This window comes from Oculina patagonica, chromosome 3 (assembly GCF_052425735.1).
Source record: "Oculina patagonica isolate OP01 chromosome 3, crgOcupat, whole genome shotgun sequence".
Taxonomy (NCBI): Eukaryota; Metazoa; Cnidaria; class Anthozoa; order Scleractinia; family Oculinidae; genus Oculina; species Oculina patagonica.
In genome coordinates, this window is record NC_135760.1 from 29,828,247 (window position 1) to 29,848,071 (window position 19,825).

A 19,825-nucleotide genomic window follows, 5' to 3' on the forward strand; every position below is an offset into this window, starting at 1 on the left:
GTATTTTCCAGCCATTACACTTTGATGGGACAGTACTACTACTCTTTATCGGGTAACTACTATTGTTAAGAAAATGATCACAACTTGTTCACCAATGATTGGACATTTGTTTTATACCATTACTGTAATAGCATTTGATGAAGCCATTACGGATCGGCGCCCATTGAAACGTGTCGCCCGGGAAAAGTGGGGTACCCATGACACAGGGGATTACTTGATTGACAGTACGTTACGCATGCTCTGTGTTTAATTTTAAGCTTATTTGCATTTTCCCGTGCGACGCTTTTCAATGACCCAAGAGATAAGGGCTGGGAAACACCGAAACCCATTATCAGTTTTTTCCTGCACAGTCCACATAAGAGCAGCAGATTCGCTATAACTGTGGGCAGCATATATTATGCAATGGCAAAACATGATCTTGAATTTTAAACTGAAAAAAAGACGTTTTATGTTTGAAAAGTATTCTTATTTATAGTAGATCTACCTCGCATCTGTAAATTTAAAGTAATTAATTTTGCATCTGTTGTAATGCGGTCGTAAAAAAAGACAAAGATTTCTTGCAGTATCACGACCAAATAATACCAGGGAGACCAGGGACGAGAAGGAAGAAATCAAATGCAAGGCGAAAGCAGCAGACAAACTGCGCCTTTTATTTCGTATATTTTAGCTCCCCTTTTTGGAAAGATCCACCCTACCCGGCACCGCCACCAGATCCTTCCTTTCTAGAAGAAATCCCAACACCGCTTTTTTTTTTATAAAGACGGAAACATCAGCAGGACCACATTTGACAAGCTGCAATTTCTCTTGTATAAACACCAGACAATAACTTTCACTGAAATTCAGAATTCTGGCAAGTTTACACGGGAGAATCTTTGAAATGGCGATTCGCTATAAAAATATATAATTGAAATCTCTCAATCTAGAAGAAAGAATATCTAAAACAAAGAATCTTTAAGCGTGTAATCTCGGAAATGGGAAATCTCTAAATTGTGGAATATCTCAAAAGGGATAATGGAGGAATGAAATGTCCTTGAATTTTACATGTATCAGGAATAAATCTTTTCCTAGAAAATTAAACAAGTGAAGGGTTTAGAAGCTTCTCTTGCCAAATAAAAAATTTCGAAGCTTGTATTCAACTGGCATACCCAACTCTGAGCTAAAAGAGTTTCCAAACTCAAATAGGCCTTATCACGGTTTCCGACGCTATCTTGACGGGTAGACAAGGCGGTTAGAAATTAAAATGTTTGTATGGGAATCCGACGGCAAATATCTTTTGCAAAAATTGAATTCTGGCCAACTTATGAATTTTAAAGTTAAGATACTAGGCAAAAGTTTTTATTCGCCAAGTTTGAAGAATGTAGCTGGGCTAGAATTTTTTAATTTGCCATACATTTGTCTATATTTTTCCGCATGATTGACGCGGTTCGCGGTACTCTTCGTTACTTCTTACATCAGTGTTATAATTTTCGCCGATAAAGTAAATACATGAATTGCAAAGGCGCATTTTTTAAAGATGTGAAATTGTAACTGTGTCACTGGGGATCGTTCGCCTGGAAGAGAAATCCGGTTCATTACGGTCATTTATTATCAAATTATGTTAATCATGATTCTAAATATCATGATAAAGATATGGCGTTTATAGAAACAGCAATCAGCACGCTAGATTGAAGTAAAATGAAAAAAAAAAAAATGAAAGACTTATAACATCCCTTTCGGGCCATTCCCTAAGATCACTGTAGTTGAAGGTGAAAGAAAAAACAACCTTTGTTTTTCAATATTTAAGTCTTGTCGATTGAGGACAAGCTACCACACAATCACCCCTGATTGTTTGTTTGGGTTAAGTGCTGTAGGCAATATTAATTTAACCTGATTTTCCTTTGCATATACATCTTTTTAATAGGGCCTGTTTACATGGAAGGCGGGTGCCCCGGCTAACCGAGCTACCCTGGGCGAGCCAACTTTTCATACGTTTCCTAAGAAAATGTATTGAAGCCTTTACATGCTAGAAGGGTAACCCGCCTTGCCGGGGCACTCGGTCTACTTGCCCGGGGCACCCTTCTAGGCGGGATAGCTTTTTGCCATGTAAACGGTTATGCCCGAGCTATCCCGGCTTGCCGGGATAAGTTTTCGCGCGTGTTTTTAAACTAAATTTGAAGTTAATGGCATAAAATGTATAAATTCTGGACTCAAACAGTGCTATTTGATCAAAATTAGTTTTATCAGTCGGCTGGAAATATTTCTTTGAGCAACAGCTAATTAATTCGAAATTTTCGTGGAAATGATTATCCTAATTCACGAAACAACAAATTTAATTTCAATTTGGCGGCCAAATACTGTTGAATTTCGATTGAATTTCGTCAAAAATGAACGCAGTAAATTTCTGAGAACTTGTACATTAAACTAAAATAAGTTTGAAGACGAAAAGCCTTGATTATTCAGTAAAAAGTCATATTTTTCTTCAATCATTTGGAGCTACATTGTTTTCCCACGCCGTGACACGCTTCAATGACGCTGTCTCATCTCGGGTAGAAGGGTTGTGAATTCTGCATGTAAAGGCGGGCTAGGTTTTATCCCTTCTAGCCGGGTAACTCGGTTAGCCGGGGCACCCTCCCTCCATGTAAACAGGCCCTAAGATTACCAAACGTGTTAAAAGCTTTTTCAGCAAATAGGACCTCGTTAATTAATCTCTTTTGTGATAACAGGTTTTTTGGCCTAGGGGAACCTTTTGTTAAACCTGAGGGAAACTCTTTAATCCTGGGGGAACCCTTTGGCTGCAGGAAGGTTGGGATCTGTTACAGCAGACAAAATCTTCGGAGACGACTTGAACAGTAGACACAACTTGGGTTCAACGTAGACTTTAATCTGTAGCCAAATGATATTTTACAATGCAGTTCTATTTAGGTGAAATAACAGGATAAGGTATTATCATCAAGAAGTCTTAAGTAACATTAGATCGTGCACTTTGTAAAGCACTATTGGCTATAACAAATTCATCTTTTACAAGATTAATTTCTTCCAAAGCAGTGCAGGTGGATAACAGTTAAACAAAAGGCTAGTGCAGGTTACAGTTACACTTCAACGCCAATTACACTTATGATCCGACACAACAATGGGCAGTGGTTACGGCTTAAAATTTACCATCTTTATTATTTACAACACACTTGATGATTTCGACATTGCTGATTCTAGCAGTATGCAGGACGCGTGTCACATATCAACCTTGTAAATGAGGCCGTCCCCCTTTTTTCTCCGATTACCGTCGAATGCGTTTTCTAATTTTGGGTCAGTCGGTTGGATTAAAAAAATCCTTGAAAAACATTTGGGGCAATCTACTAGAACTAGGAAGCCCGGTACCCAAGCATCATTGTCGTTGTGGCTGGAAACAACGAGATGTGGTTACAAAAGCAACAGCGCGGCAATGGAGGAAGAAAAGATTCGTGGTTAAACTCAGCTGAGAAAAGTGAAAAAAAAAAGAATCACTACCGCTTCTTTGCGATCTGCCAGCATCCATGAGGTTTTTTTTTTTTTTTTTTTTGGGGGGGGGGGGTGGAACGACGGAATATACTTAAACGAAGTAAAAAAGGGGACCCATCCGCCATTTTCCTTCACGATCGATGGTCAAAGTCCGCATAATTCTGACCAATGGGAACCAGTGGAAAGAGGCACTGAAACTACGTTTGTTTCCTAGGAGTGCTTTAGGAGCTGACGACCCTTTTGTACAACAGCATACCCGATAACTAATGATAATAAGATATAATGGGAGGAGAAATTAATCCTTCTTATATGTCGGTATATAAGGTTTTGTGGGGTACTTGAGAAGTACGATTCTATCATTACCCGATCCAGATTTGACGGAAGGTTTGCCTGCAATCGAATAACCGCAAACATCGATAGAATCACAACATTTCGCTTATTTTCACACAATAATAAATAATAATTTAGGACGTTAAGCAGAGAATGTATCGTGTGTACACAATAAAATAAGGGACCCGATATGCGGGAATCGCGTGATGAAAGACAATTTAATAACTGCGCATTATTATAAAATGAAAAGAAGTTAATTTATGACAAATTCTAATTCATACATCGCGTTTCAGTCGTGTCGAATGAAGTTCAAGTCCAGAAAACTCGCAGTTATCGTTTAAGGTGAGTACAGCGCTCACAAACAGAGTACATGTTGCATCCACGATGTTGAAAGGAGTCGAATCAACATCAAAGAGCTTTTTGTGGTTTGGATGATTATTCAAAATGCGAGATATAAACTGTATACAGAAACCACCGATCCTTGAAGTTGGGGCGAAATTTATGCCCCGCCTTTACATCGGTCAAAGGAACTGCGCGCGCAGCTTTCACTGAGCAGTTAAGTTATCACTGGCACCAGCTTATTGTCTCATATTATAGTATGCTACCTCAGTTTGGGAACGTTTTCTTACAAACATCTTGAAAATAACGATTAAAAAAATTGAAGGTATTTAAGGGCTGGAAGTAGCGCCGCTTTTTAACTCGGAAAATTCCGAATTTTTTAACATACGTACGCAATGCGTGCAAGAGCTATAAGGCCACAAGAGAATTGGACCTTTCTCTGATAACCTATATTTCTTGTTATATTTCGTACTATTAACACGGCTAATCATTAAATAACAATGACAGTAAGAGGGCCGAAATATTGTGCTAATATAGGGGCCTCGAATCCACGGCCAGCTCTTGATAAGCAGACATGGTGCTAAAGCACTGAGCTAAATGAATAAGTTCTGGGTACAAAGTCCTGACCAACTTTCGCCGAAGTGATGAAGCAATTCTTTTCTTTTTCGTTTATGGACGTATTGACGAACTGAATGAAGAGAACTGAAGTGTGAAAAGTTTAACATGATTTGCTCTGGCAAATCTTTATTTGTCAGTTCAGTGCAGTTTTCGATTCTTGTTTTATAATTAATTTTCCGAGTTCAGAAGTCCGGCGGCTTAGCTCGAAATTCTGGTTGAATTGTGCACTTTTTGATACAAGCATGAAATTTAGCACACTGAAAGTGGTCACCAACAGATGTTTTTTCAGATATAGTGCCAAGCCCGAAAAACGCTAGTTTCCATGGAAACCTTAATTTATTAAAATCAGTGAATTTCGTGAAATATTTGTTTGTCCTGGTTTTTAGACAAATACTATTATGTCAGGTAGTGATACCAAGTCGCACATACAAAATTTAAAACGAAATACTGTAATTTAGACTGTCCACAGCCCTCTATAGTTTTGTATTTTTCTTCTGTTAGCGAACGGCGAACGCTGGGATCGGGGAATGAATCGCGAGAGTCCTGGACGCTAGCGCAAAACGAAAGGCACGAGGGAGCAGAGGGTGGGGAGCAAAATCTTTTTCCATGCAATAATTTCCTGGTAAATTGTTGGTATAAAAAGATGGTAAAAACATAACAATTGTAAGCCTAATTTAAAGTATTCATATCTGTATATTTGAAATAAAATCTACAATAAAAGGTGTATAGAAGCGCAAGAAGAAGTACATCGTGGGGGAGGGGCCTCTTGGCTGAAAATTTCATTGCTGTTTACTAGCTGAAAATAGGAAATTGACGTTGGCATTATATCGAGAATTGATAAGTATGTGAATGCTTGTAATCCTGCAACGTTTGGCGCTTGTATCGAAAATCGCACAATTCAGGAGCTAAGCCGCCGGACTACAGTGGCTTAAAGCCATTTTGATTTGCGTTTGAATGCATTGTGGTTAAAACCATTTTCTTTAAACTTATCTGCGCCAGGACTATGCTTTGACGAGATAAGCAATCGTTCTGTTTAATTAACCACAACTGTTGTTAATCAACGAAAGATATTTTTATACAAATTCTCTAGCCTGAGAAGAACAACCACAAGCTATCATAATCATCTTCAATCGTTTAGGAAACAAGTGACATCATAGCATCAACAAGATCTCTTGCCGTTTCTTGCTGGTACCTTTGAAAGCTTTGAATGTGCTCCCTGTTGTGGTTTAGCTAGAGCCCGGAGTTCTGACCCTGCAGTCCTTCTCCAGGAGGACGTGACTTTTGACGTGGGACGGCCCCTTTGCCATTTTAAATTGGAGATGATAATAGTTTCTCTTCAGAGCACGTGAACCAATCCCATTCCAGTACAATCCTCTTTCGTTAGGATAATCTTCATGTTCTACCAGAGGCGGCGGAGTGTTTTAAAACGTGGGAGGGCTAGGACTATCCCAAAAATACTCGGGAGGTCTTCATTTTTGGAGCAACTTTTTTTCGTTCTAGCAACTTTTTTGTTTTCTGAGCAGTTTCTAGACCGGAGATTTCCGATGATTCTCTGATTCAATTTTTGGTCCAGGGAATTTTTGAATTTTTTTGTTGGAAGCCCAAGGGATTTTTTTCAGTGTTTTGCTCAGTGTTTATATCTGTGCATGGAATCCAACAATCGACGGAAAAGCCAAGTAAAGCGATTACAGAATCAAAACTGCTTAGCGCAAGCAGGGATAAAAATTCTCACTCTTTTTGCGATCAGGGATGGGATAATTTCAGACGCTGTGTCGTACGTTGGGACGACAGCATCGCAAGATCGTAACAATTAGTCACGCAAGCGATAGCGCGGGAAATATTAATAAGATTAATAACTATTAATTTATTAAATGTTTGATGATTCGTCCGTCAGCATGTCTTCAAGACACGCTGACAGATGTCACAGATGGTTCAGCCGAAGACGAATTTTGCCCAACTATTCGACTTAACACTAGACGAAAATTATCATTCTCAGACGTATAAATCGACTCAGATGTATAAGTCATCCACTCGTTAAAATTCGGGCTATGTTTGACGTACGTTTCAACACTATTCACCCATTATTTCTTTGAGGTTTAGTGCTATCTTAAAACAGGGACCGCGGAGAGGGAGGAGCTAGGGGGGCTTTAGCCCCCCCCCCCCCACTTTTTTACAGTAACATGAAAAAATTATAGTGAATTAAAAAAGAAACGAAAAAATACTGAAAATATTTCGTTTCTGGACGCCAAATTATTGATTTAGTTTAAAAATGACGAAAGTAACAGCAGTTACTATTACCAAAATAGACTCTAAAAATGTTAGACTACTACAGGATTATGCCCTTTATTAAAAACTGGCTTTTTAAGGGCGAGTGGACTTCTCATGAAAACTGAAAAAGGCCTGTTTCATCATTGGTCAGTTTCGATCCGAACAAATGGGTTAAGTTTATTAGACAATACGGTTTCTTTTCGAGCTCATGCAAAAGGTAAATAAATTCATTTTGTAAGAATGAAAGTGAAATTATCTTTTCTGTTTTCATTCGTTCTGGTAACATATCTGAGTTGCCGGTGCTTCAACATGGTTCGAAAGGTTCGTGTCTTGACGTAGGGTTTTAAGGGTCAGTGAGTAGTTATATCGAACGTTTTGTGGAGTTACGTCTCTTTATCGCTGCGTTTTGTCGTTTAAAGCAATACTTTAAAAAAAATGCTTAAGCGCTGAACTTTTCAGTAAATTTTTAATTTCAAATGCCTTTTTCTCTGTATCTATGAGAAATTGAAATCCAAATTTTCCCGGGGGGACATTCCCCCAGATCCCTCCCCCTAGTTGGCTCACGCTTCCGCGTTTGAGTTTAGCCCCCCCCCCCCTCAAATTCTTCCTGCGCGGTCCCTGTAAAATTCCGTCATCAGGTCCCATAAACTTTGAAATTTTTTTGATGACTCTTTCATTCACAAAGGAAGAAAAAGAGATGGGGGATTAGCAGATTCGAAATAAATTTAGCTTCCCTTTTAAAAACACGAGAATATTTCTTGTCTCGCTGCTATATATTATTCATAAGACAAAAACGTTTTTTTATAGACCTTTGAATTTTGTGTCTGTGGCTTTCAATTTGAAAATGCAGCTGTCTGGAGTTGACCGCTGAAGCCGCACGCTTCTCGCGAGATGCGCAGTGATGATGAAAGAGTTTATCTTTTCCCTTTCATTTTATGTCCTCCATTTGTAGGCTCGGGGAACAACCCGGTGAATATTTTGGTCAGTTTTATCTACCCTGATGAGAGTTTTTATCGAATCCCCAGGAACATGAATGAAGAATTAGTCTGGCGAAAACTGAAGCGTTAATTTATACTGCATCGTCCCTGCATGATGCTTTGCGAACCGCGAATGCAAGAGCAGTGTCCTCGCGCTGGTTTAAAATTCGTAGCGTTTATGTCGTCTCTGTTCAGTCTCGTACAACAAGTTGAAATCATTCGAACGTTCTCTATAGACAAAGCGTTTATTGAAGAACCTCTCCGATCAGCCACTGAAGCAGTGGAACGAGCATTTTCGCTGAAACACTGGACAAAGCGAGACTAGACTGCGTATCGCGTGATAGGGTAAGCAATACAATTTTTTCTCCGAGACTAAAACTATGGAGGGCGTAGTAACCGTGTTTATGATTTACTAACATTATTTTAGAGAATTTTATTTAGTATTTGAGTTGAATTTTTCGTTTCAATGGAGAAAATGCTTCTTATACCGGTATGGTGTGTTCTGTAGCAAAATTATGCTCTTATATAAACAAAACATTTCCATTTCACTACAACCGAGTATTAAACTCAACTGTTCGCTTTTTTTCTCGCTAAGAATTAGGGTATATATATTTCATGTGTATAGGCAATAGACCCGAAGAAGTAAAGGCCCGGCCAAACGCACGCAACATTTCAACGCAACATATCCCAACATTGTTGGGTCATGTTGTGAGATGTTGCGAAGCAGCTGGTCAAACGCACGCAACATTTCAACGCAACATATCGCAACATTGTTGTGCACAACATGTTGCACTCGTTTGGCCATATGTCGCGGTATGTTAGATCGCGCAAATCGAACTAGTGCGCATGCTCCAGCGCAACAATGTTGCACAAACATGGCCAAACGAGTACAACATCATGCAACATCCAAAATTGTTGCGAGATGTTGGGTGAAAAATTTGACCATTTTCAAACTTGGCCCAACATCATCCAACATGTTGCAACATATTGCAACAGGGTGGCCAAATGATCGCAACATCTGAACGCAACAATGTTGCGATATGTTGCGTTGAAATGTTGCGATCGTTTGGCCGGGCCTTAAGATATCTCGCATCCTGCCTTGCATTAGATTTAATCTACTGAAGTAAAATGTTGCGTAAAATTTACATAGGGTTACAGTCATCAAATACAATTCAAGCCTGAAAATAACCCCGTTTCCACAGGTGGTGGAGCTTTAGGACCGACTAAAAATCACTAAAATGATCCAAATGATATCAAATGCTACTGCATTCCTATCATATGATTTCAGTGTTAGCGTTACCCTATGAGTAAGAATATTACATTACGAACTTCTAACGTGGCTCCCAAAGGTAAACATGTGTAGCCACAGGTAGCCCAAGCTCGATATATGAGTACAATAAAGACGACCTTTGCATTGTTTCGTTGGTATAAGGATTTGTATGGGGAAATAAATATGACCGAAAAGAACGAAAAATTAACCGTTGAATTACAATAAAAATCAGTCACCTTAGCTCCTTTGCTGTTTCCCTTGTGTGCTGTGTGGTTTTTTTAGCCGATTGAGCGCGATTCCAGTGAGTTATAGTTCCATTGCGTTCAAGGTAGGGGATGCTCGCAGTCTAACATTTCATTAATGTGCGTTCATATCAGTTTAGCCCATACAAATTAAGGTCTTTGAAATCAACGCGACTTAAATTAACGCAAATTGGAGGGAAATCTCTTTGAAATAAAAGAAATTAAAGCGAGGGACGGGGCAAGTTTTTAAAATGAAGAAAACTAACGCGATTTTTATGTCTCTAAAAACATTTTGGCTGTTGTACCGCTCTTCTGAAAGCAAGAATAAACTGGAAATATTCCAGATAACACATCTTTACAGATATGTCCAGGATTGAATGCTAATGAGATGCACGTTCCTCATGACAGGCATCACAAAGTGTCCTCATAAATAAAAGTTCACCAAAACACACCAAAATTTGTCAAATATGAAGTAATATGGAAATGCCATATAGCGCAATCAAACATGAAGTACTCATTAAACAATACTTGCGTTCAATCCTGGACATAAGTGCATCTTTAAGGCTTTTCATTGTATATTACATTGTAAAAGACTGAAAAATAGTGTACAGAGGAGAGGAGGATATTGTTTCCTGGTTTTTGTGTGGACTTTAAAGTCTACACATTGTTGTGATGCAGTTTTTTTCCGATTGGGGGGTCACTTTCCGTGATAACTCGGGTTAGTGCTTTCGGAAGTTTTCGACAGTGATCGGAGAATCCGAAGTTTCGGTGAGATGGGCAGCCAAGGCAGTAAACCCAGAAATTCGATCAGTATCGAGTAAGTCGCACTATATTCTTGAATCTAGAAGCCTTTTTTGACACATCTTTCGAAGAGCGTGTGGTGGCTGGAAAATGTACATCAAGGAACAACTTCAAAGGCAGCGGTGGCGTAAATGAAAAGTGAAATAACAATCGCGACGGCTGAAATCTGCATATCTAATGAGCTGAACAACTGCGGTCGTAGGTCACGTTTCTTTTTTTTTCACACTTTTGACTCACTTTCCACAGTGTTTGTTTTTCTGTGCGGCTTGAGCATTTTTGATTCGCATATTAAAACGAATCAAATGTCTGGTTATTTATTTCTTTCAGCTTTGCCACACACAATGAATGCACACCGAGTTGTATCAAAACAAGTTCGCTGATCATGTTGTTTTACTTGTCTTGGACTCCGGGATATAATTCACCTGCTCCATTTCTCTCAAGTAGTATATTTAACAAAAGACCGATGTCGAATTCAGAACTGAACTAAAACATTGTCATGAAAAGAATAAAAATAACATCGAACCGTAGAATATGCATATATCCAAACCGTGCGACAAAATAATTTAATTGTCGGTTCAAATAACGTCCTTCGCCGCCTCTCAATTCTCAAAACATCGACTTCAAGTGAATATTTCGTGAACAGAAAAATATATTTCTCCGCCTTTCTACGCAAGCTACTAAGAAATCATTTGTGAAAGCTTATTGAAACGTTCTTATTCCAAAAAGGTTAAAAAAAGAACTCATTGAAAGAAAATAAGTTTTTCGATGAGTTGTTTACACAAGCTTTACACAAAAAGTAAGGGTTGTGTAAACAAGCGATGCGAAACAGTTCACGTGCTCCACGCAACATTTCTTTTTTAAATGAAAATAGTATTCTATCTTGCTAGCGGTAAGGAAAGGCTTTTGGTCTAATAATTGCTGTTCTTGTAGGATTCTAGGATTTTATTTGCACGAAAAAAAGGCATTTGTCGTGAACGACGTGACAAAGGGTCACACCACGCTCCTTCACATTGCGTGACATCCCAAGCGGCAATGGTAACGTGTGTTTCTTGAAGCGTAGTACATAAGACAAGTAATAGTACACTTTGTTCTTCCAACAGTCTTGTAAAAAATAAATTGATTGATAAGTTCTTTGTTTTTTGCCTTGTATCTCGAATTACTCGATTCGAAACTTGAAGTTGTTGACTGCTACAGTAACTCATTGATTAATTCATAATGTCAACTTTTATTCAAATAAAAGTCCACACATGTTCGCATAGCGGACTCACTTTTACTGTTATTATATGTGTTTGGACAGTATCCAGTATTTGGAATGAATTATTTGAAGGACTTGGAAATTTACGCTCCATAATGTCGCGGCAATTGACGTTCACAAAACATAACGCAACCGAAATTAACGCGAACTTTGATAATTCGCGTTAATTGCATGGAGCGTTAATTTCCTATAATAAGGTACATGAAGTGTTAATTTTCCTATAGGTAATTTCAAGTCAAAAAATTCATTTTTTAACTGCAGTTGTCTCTTTGCAGGCTTGCAATATGTGTGGCTGAACCATTAAAAGATCACGACTGAAGCTTAAACGTCTTCAATTAAATTCCAGCTACGAACTGCCAACGTCATGAGTCGATTGAAGGTTTATCATTTGGTCTTCATACTCCTCATTTTCCTGTGCATTTTAATGTTTGTGTTATTCTCCTCCCAGCTTGAGATCACTAAAAGAAGCCATTCACTAAAGCTAACTAACGATTTGAAGCGTTTAGCAGTTGAACTTTCCGAGACACAACGCAGCTTAATACATTCTCCGTTGCATTTTTACCGCGTTGGAAGGAATATTGAAGTTGTACATGGCATGATAAAATCTTTAGGTGGAAATTTAGTTGATGACGATAAAAGTTATTTTGTAAGAGATTCCAGCTCTTCTACCTCTGCGCGAAAGAAAGAGGTTTGTCCTGAGAAGTTTATGGGGAATGACTCGCTGTACGGGTATCCGTTTTATAGGAAAGGTTTCGAGCGAGTAAATTGTACAGAGTTTGTTCCGATTGACCAACTTGTAACAATAATTGTAACTTCACCCGAGGAGCGGTTGCCCGAAGAACAACATCAAGTATTCCAAGGCATTGCTAAGTATTATCCAAACATACCTATAACATTATTGTCGAAGAGAAAGCCTACCTTGGCTGGGCTAACAAATCTTAAGCTGAATTTAAAGGACTTCGTTTCCGAAGACTTGGCGCACGGAGAGACATGGTCCAAGTTACTACAGGAGGTGACCACGCCCTTTATTTATGTCCTCTTTGCCCCGGATATTACGCACTTTACTGATGACACGAACATTGAACGCCTCGTTCGCGTGCTCAGTGAGAACGAGGACATGATCGTTGCTGGAGGGAGCCACAAAAATCTCCGGGGGGAGTGGGACAAAGACTGCCTGCAAGTAACATTCAAAAATTGGACTGCATATTTCAGGGGCGGATATTACCACTCGTTCAATGATTGTATCGTTTGTGATGTGATTCCTGGCCCGTTTATGGGCAAAACCAAAGAGCTCAAGCAAGTTGGAATTGACGAAAGGTGAGTGTAAGCTTCAGTACTTTCCTCAAGTAAACGCAGGGCTTCGAATAAACCGCATATTCAAATGACACCGGGCTGAAACGCTTGCGTCGTTTATGTGATGCCACTGGCGTTTATTTGAGGTCCGTCGTTTCTTTAACTTTCGTCATGTAACTGGTTCTCACTGTTCAGTAATATGGCTAGAGCTTGTTTGGATGTAACGCGCGTTGTGACGTTGAACCTGGGTATAGACTTGTGTTGGCTGGCCAAACGGACCCGCAGCAAGTGCCCGCAAGTTGCAAAAAAGCAATTCCAAGGCAGTTAAATTGTAACCAAAATGAATGTAGTGTAACTAAAGCGAATGTAGCAAGATCAACTTGCGTTGACTTGGGTTGGGTGGCCAAATGGTGAAAAACTTGCAGCGACTTAATTTGATTCCGACCGAAGTGAACGCAAGGTCAAAGCAAGTGCGCGCAAGTCCTGGCCTAACGTAGTCGCAAGTTTAAACGTTGCGTCTACTTGCAACGGCGTTTGGACCGGCGCTAATGTAAACGCATGCCTGTGCTTTTTAGTGATCATCACTTAGTGGTGCTCTGTAAAAGCTCTCAAATGTGTTGACATTTTAAAAAGAAATTATACTTCATCACCCTTGAAAATTAAAGGATCGATAATTCGTCTTCTGTTTTTTGATTCTTAGGCTACCTTTTGGTGTCTTCCAGGACTTGTTCTGGCGTTTAAAACTCAAGCACCCAGAGAAAGTTGTTGTTAGTTGCCCTGACGTCATGTTCAACACTTACGAGCGGGAAATCCCGGACCACAAATATGCCGCCCTCTCTCAAAAGTGGGACGTGAAGAAATGGGTCGACTCTAATGGCAGAGTCCGCTGGTATGGGTGCAGGGGTGGCCACAATCACGATAACACGTCTTCTTGCAGTAGGCAGACGGGACTCGCTGTTCCACCATGTGACTTGGAGAATCTTGCGGATGCAATCAAATTTATCATGAAGGAATGTGAAGACGCCGGGGTGTATTGTGAACTAAATGAAGGATCAGTATTAGGTAATTTGATGCTGCAACTGTAGTTTTGCTTTTATAACATTGCGCCAAGACAGATAGCGAGAGTTTTCCGAGAGGGTTCGCTTTTGTCAGGAGCTGTATTCAGGGATGTAGACGAAAGGTCCTGATATTTAAGCCAAAAAGCCTGGACATCAGTTTGGAAATTAATTGGTTTCGGAAACTTTCAGGAAATGCTGAGGTGCCTGTGGCGGAGAAAGGCGCGGTATATCTTGACAACGTGCCTTGTATGCACCAATCTCGTTCGGTTTGAAGGCTAATTTTCGAAAGCCCTTGCTGTTATTAATAAATAACTCCAACAGAAATTTGCCCGAAAACAGTGAACAATAAGTAAGTCTTGTTTCGAATAGGTAAAGCGTATATAAGCGTGCGTACCGCACATATCCTTTTCTGCAAGGATATGGTGAGCATAGAAAAAATAATTTATTTTCCGATTCAAAACGATGCCCAAAATTTCTTAGTGAGTAAAGAATAGGCTGGATTTGTCTTATCGATGTTATGTGTTTTTTTGTTCAATTCCTAACTTGTTTGCATGCTTAAGTTGCTTGCTTCTTTCTCTCCCTACTTCCCTCCTTCTTTCCTATTTTCTCTGCAGTTCTTTAAACTTGCTAAACAGTGTAGCATTTCAAGTCGTATTGCTAAATGAAAACTGCCCTTTAACAGATGAGAAAGTTTAAGTGACCTTTTAAAAATGCTTGTGGTAAATTATCATGACAATCTAACTCAGTTTAGTTTACTTTTTTCAGGTGCTGTAAAATTCAACAAAATATTGCCATGGGAGCGAGATGCTGACATCAAATTTCTATCAGAGAATTACACGGCAATTCAAAAGCTTCGTCCAAAATTCGAAGCAGCTGGCTTTGAATTCGTAGATGAACGAGGAACAGAGTGCTGCACCGACGGGAGAAAGATTTGGGGTATTTTTCTGTTGTATAAAAACGGCTGGAAAGTGGACATGTATGGCAAAGCTATGCTTGAGTCGGAGTTGCTTGTAGCAAGCGGTCAGCGGCCGACGAAAGTGATGCTTGCAGGGCAATGGGTGACTGCCATGCGCAATCCAGGACTTTCTGCGCGTAATCGATATGGACCTAACATTTACCGCCATGTAGAGCACTGGTATGATATAGGATATTCTTATGGACATGTGCCTTACAAGTCAGGCATTTTCACCCGATGTCCCGAGCCGGGTCACTCAGGGTGTCTTGACCAGTTCCCTCCTGATGGTAATCTTCAGTTCAGCGACTATCCTTTTATCTAATCCCGCAATGTCATGCATATAACTAGGCAGCTCTCCAGGCAGGGTTTCACAGATCCTTTAAAAGGCTCTCTAGGCTTCGTCACAGTTTTGCGCAAGTGCATGTAAACAGAAGCGTATTTTCAGTATTCTAGAGTTGCAGATACGTGACACGAGGCAAAAATGAAAATGAAATGGCATTTTCTATTTCAACAGGACTCGATGCTAAAACGGTATTGTTTACAAAAATAGTGAAAAATAGTTTTTTTTTTGTAGACCTGATATTAAAACTTAATTTTATTTTGTCAAAAGGATGTCTTTGTCAGTGTTTTATTGTTCCATTTGTTTTTTCTTGACTGAGGAACTTAGAGACGTCACTGAAATAGGCCTAAAGGCCCAGTGATACTGCAACTTTTTTCTTTCAACTTGTGTCGCAACATTGTTGCATTGCAAGTTGTGAAGTGTTGTTTCGCGTATTACGACCCGCATTGCAAGTTGTGGCAACATGTTGCATTAAGTTGAACTCACGTCTACTTTGCACAACATGCATGTTGCCGCAACAACAATGTTGCGAGACAAGTTGAAAGAAAATGTTGCCCGTATTACTGGGCTTTTATGCATGATAACGTCATAAGCTCAAAATTCGCCACCAAGCTTCGTTTACGCGAATTATTCTCAACCCTCTGCCAACCTCATGTAGTTTTCACGTGTGTATCAGTCTTTTCGTCTTTGTTCCAAACTCGTCCCCTGAGGCCGCGATCCGTTTCGTCAGCACCATGGTCAAGGGGGACGCAGGCTCCAGGAGCAAGATTGTCTTTACTGCTTTAGGGAATTCAGTCATGACAAAATTTACAAGTTTGCACTTCGAAAGCGAAGCTTGATGGTAAAACTAGCCATTCATACATATAAATTAAGTTTTAATTCTTGTTTATTGTTTAAGATTTTTGAATGTCGACATTTCAGTCCATATCTTTGAACTTATGAAGTGAAATTTGTGTTGAAAGTGATAGGTATGTCAGTTGCTAGCGAATATAACTTCGCTTGCCACGTAAAAATTAATAAACCGAATTGAGATGCATTGTGCTTTTCTTTTCTTACTGTTGGAGTATGAATTAGCGTAAAATCTTAGTGCTTTTCTATTTTAAAAAGCGGCAGTTACTGCCCGAAAGAATAGAATTTTTCACATCTATTTTAACAAAGAGAACGGTTGCATTTCAAATTCTAACTAGTTTTTCTTTTGGAGTCTGTCGATTGATATAACGGCTATAAACAGCTTATCTTTTGTAATCACTGACACATTGTATAATTATTAAAAATCCATCATTGTTATTAAAGCCAGTGCATTATACGTGCGTGTCAATACTGAATTTGCTTTCGTTTTCTTCTCTGGTTATGGGGAATTTTGAGAATATCGAATGTTTGCATTTACACTTTGCAAGAAGCTATAAACACAAAAGTTTTCGAGCAGTGCGAGACTTTTCCATTACAATTAATCGCTTTCAACCTGTATCATAGGATATTGCAACAGCAAATTTGCCATACACTTCTACTTCTAAGACTAGACAATTTTACAAATGATTATGCGAAGCTTCACCAGTCTTTGTTATGTAGGTTCAAAATGAACGTTGTTATGTAGGTTCGCTTGAAAATGAACATTGGAGAAAAACTCGTTTTCTTGCTAACGCTTTGTTTCGGGCCTATTTGAGGCCTGAAGAAATGGCCAATAAGAAATAGAAAATAGGCATTTCCGCGTTTCTATCAAAATGACAGTAAAAGTTTGACAAGTTTGAACACGAACCGCAGGCCACGAGCTCTCCCAATCCATTCAATTTCCAAAGAGGAATTAAACGCGTTCATAGAGCTAGCCGAAGAACTATCCTCCGACCATAAAATTCACGGCTGAAATATCGGATTTAAGAAAGAATCAATTCTTGATGTGCGCACGCACTTTAAACCAACAGAAACTTTCCAATACATGCATTTTACCTCCTGTCACCCTCCAGGTGTCTGGAAGGGTTTTATCAAAGGCGAAGCATTACCATTGATTACGGCTCCTGAGAAACTGAGAACCAATTCTTCAAAAGCTACATTTGAAGAGAACATTACACAATTCAAGCGTAGATCACGCGACAGAGGTTACCCACGTAACCTCCTAGACAAGATTCTCTCAGAAGTTAAATTTAGCGAAAGAATGTCGGCCCTACAAAAAAAAAAAAAAAAAAAAAGGGGGGGGGGGAACAGAATTTACCGTTTATAACAGAGTACCGCCTTCAGTCCCTAATCTTAAAATATTGATATTTTTAGTTTTTAAATTTTTAACTTTTAAAACTTCACTCTCTGCATGTATAGATATTTTAGCTCAGTAGATTAATTTAGTTAGGTATTTTTATATTTTATTTTTATATTTTAGCATAGTGATTGTAAAGCGCTATGAAAGACTAGCTAAATAGCGCTATAGAAATGATTATTATTATTATTATTATTATTATTATTATTATTATTATTATTATTATTAATAAAAACATCCCTATGAGCAAATGTCATTTAACACAAAATCAGCCTTTACTTAGAGAGATCTTTAAGACCCTACCCTACTTTCATACCGAAAGGGGAGGTCTTTGAAAGACGTATTCGTTAGAGCAAAAATTTGAAGGTGACAAAGTTATACTATGTTGACCAATAGGAGTCGTGTTTGGCCTGTGAATTTTTGGAAACATTATTACAAACATTCCCAAGAGGCCTTGTGCAGCACGTAATAATAATCATCTCGAAATTATCTCGCCTGAAAATTAAGTACGTAATATATTTTATATTTTAGGGGCTCAGAAAGTTAAAAAAATATATATTGTTGAAAGAAGATTGGTGTTCCCTTGTTCCCAACAATCTACTCAAGAGTTCCTTTGTTCCCTGAAAATAATTTGAAAATATCCCCTGTTCCCTGAAAATAAATTCTCCAGTTCCCTTGTTCCCTAAAACCCCTGGGAGGGGCTCAATCATCCATCCAGTCCGTCTGTCTGTCCGTCCTTCCATCCATCCATCTATCTATCCATCCGTCAGTCCGTCCATCAAACAATCAGAAATTTTAACTTCAAATTTGGAAAGATGCTACTGCTGCTATCTCCAAAGAAAATTGAAAGTAAAATTCAGATAGAGATGCATAAATCTAAGAAACAGATACAGTTGTAATCCGTAACAACAACTATAGAAATAAGTATATATAGAAATAAACATATATAGAAATAATAGATATAATAACAACAACAAAAGTAGGCACCCAGGTTTCCTGTTCTCTGTAAGATATTCTTTTTTATTTAGTTTCTGCATGCCCTTTGTGTAACGTAAATTATTCTCTGTAAGTAAGCTATGTATTGTAGTGTATTGTAATTGCAGTGTAATTGTAAGTAAGCTATGTATTGTAATGTATTGTAAGTCAGTGTTAATCAATAAACTGCTTTATCTAAAAAAAAAAAAAAATCTCCAAAGAAAATAGTAAAATGTAAAAATAAAACTATTTGTAAATTAATCGCAATGATGAAAATGTTAATTCTCTTTGTTCACGCGAACAAGACGATCCCTCTTGAAAATGATTTCGTGGTTTTTCTTTTAAGTCCAATCCCAGAACTTTCTCTAGGAACTCACTTCTACAAGCAAGTTAAGTATATCAAGCAAGTAGAGTACGTCAAGGAAGTAGAGTATTCATGCAAGATACTACATTGATGATATAATAGAGAGGCCCCATTAGGCCGGGGTTTTAGGGATACGGAATGTTTGGGGAAAAAGTTATAGGGATACGGGATATTTAGGCCAAAAATTAATGGGATACGGGGGACGTATACAAAACATGGACCCGGGTCCATGGACCACCCCTGTGGACCCGGTCCATGGACCACCTTGTGGACCCGGTCCATGGACCACCCCTAATTTTCGAAAGAAAATCAAAATGAAAATACTTATTTGTACTTTCAGAAGCGATATAGTCATTTTACAAATCCCTTCACACGCAAAAACACACCAAACTCAAAACAGCTAAAATATAAATTATTCCCAGACAACAGCCAGACAAGATGCGTCTCAATTACACGTGGGTCACAAATCTGTTCGCTTAAAAAAGCCAAAAATTCTGAACTTTAGTTTGATATATGAAAGAAACTTGAATTAAACTTTGCTTAGAATTAAATTTCACTTAAGATAAAGGCAAGAAATGCATTCCAAAGCGCCAAGATATTTTGAATTTTGAAGTCATGCAAATCTGCATGCGTAATTAACTAGTCACTTTCAAGGCTTATTGCACTCGACAAACGTCCAATTAACTGTTTCAACCTTTGCTTTCCTTTTCCTAAGAATTGTGATGGATTCCATCGATTAGAAGAGAGCTATTTTCATCTTTAAACTTACATTTTCTTTGGTTTATTGATATTCTGTTGGGTGATCACGGAAATGTAAGTTCTTTGGTTCTCCGGCGGTTTTTTCTCGGGCAACTAGGCCTTAAAATTTCTAAAAAACTGGTTGCCCGAACGAACTTTTAGTCGTATCGGACGACCGGACAACCCGGCGCTAATTTCGAGCACTGGCGCTAAGCTAGGCTAACTGGAGTGGCCAATCGGAGTGGAAGGCATGGAAGGTGCTCTCCGGTTTATAGCCTGAATA

At 38.8% G+C, this 19,825-nt stretch overlaps 1 protein-coding gene across 3 annotated transcripts; it reads left to right on the forward strand.

Moving 5' to 3' along the window:
- Nucleotides 1-3,984: 3,984 nt before the first annotated feature.
- LOC144647468 (uncharacterized) lies at nt 3,985-15,492 on the forward strand. Of its 3 annotated transcripts, none has more exons than XM_078507274.1 (4): nt 3,985-4,146; nt 11,850-12,891; nt 13,568-13,929; nt 14,691-15,492. In XM_078507274.1, the coding sequence occupies exons 2-4, from the start codon at nt 11,939-11,941 to the stop codon at nt 15,200-15,202; spliced, it is 1,827 nt and encodes a 608-aa protein (XP_078363400.1). In that variant the 5' UTR covers nt 3,985-4,146; nt 11,850-11,938; the 3' UTR covers nt 15,203-15,492. The 3 variants fall into 3 exon arrangements, with proteins under 3 accessions (XP_078363400.1, XP_078363398.1, XP_078363399.1); XM_078507272.1 differs by lacking the exon at nt 3,985-4,146 and adding an exon at nt 8,125-8,351; XM_078507273.1 differs by lacking the exon at nt 3,985-4,146 and adding an exon at nt 9,591-10,517 and having other exon boundaries at nt 10,647-12,891.
- The last annotated feature ends 4,333 nt before the right edge of the window (nt 15,493-19,825 follow it).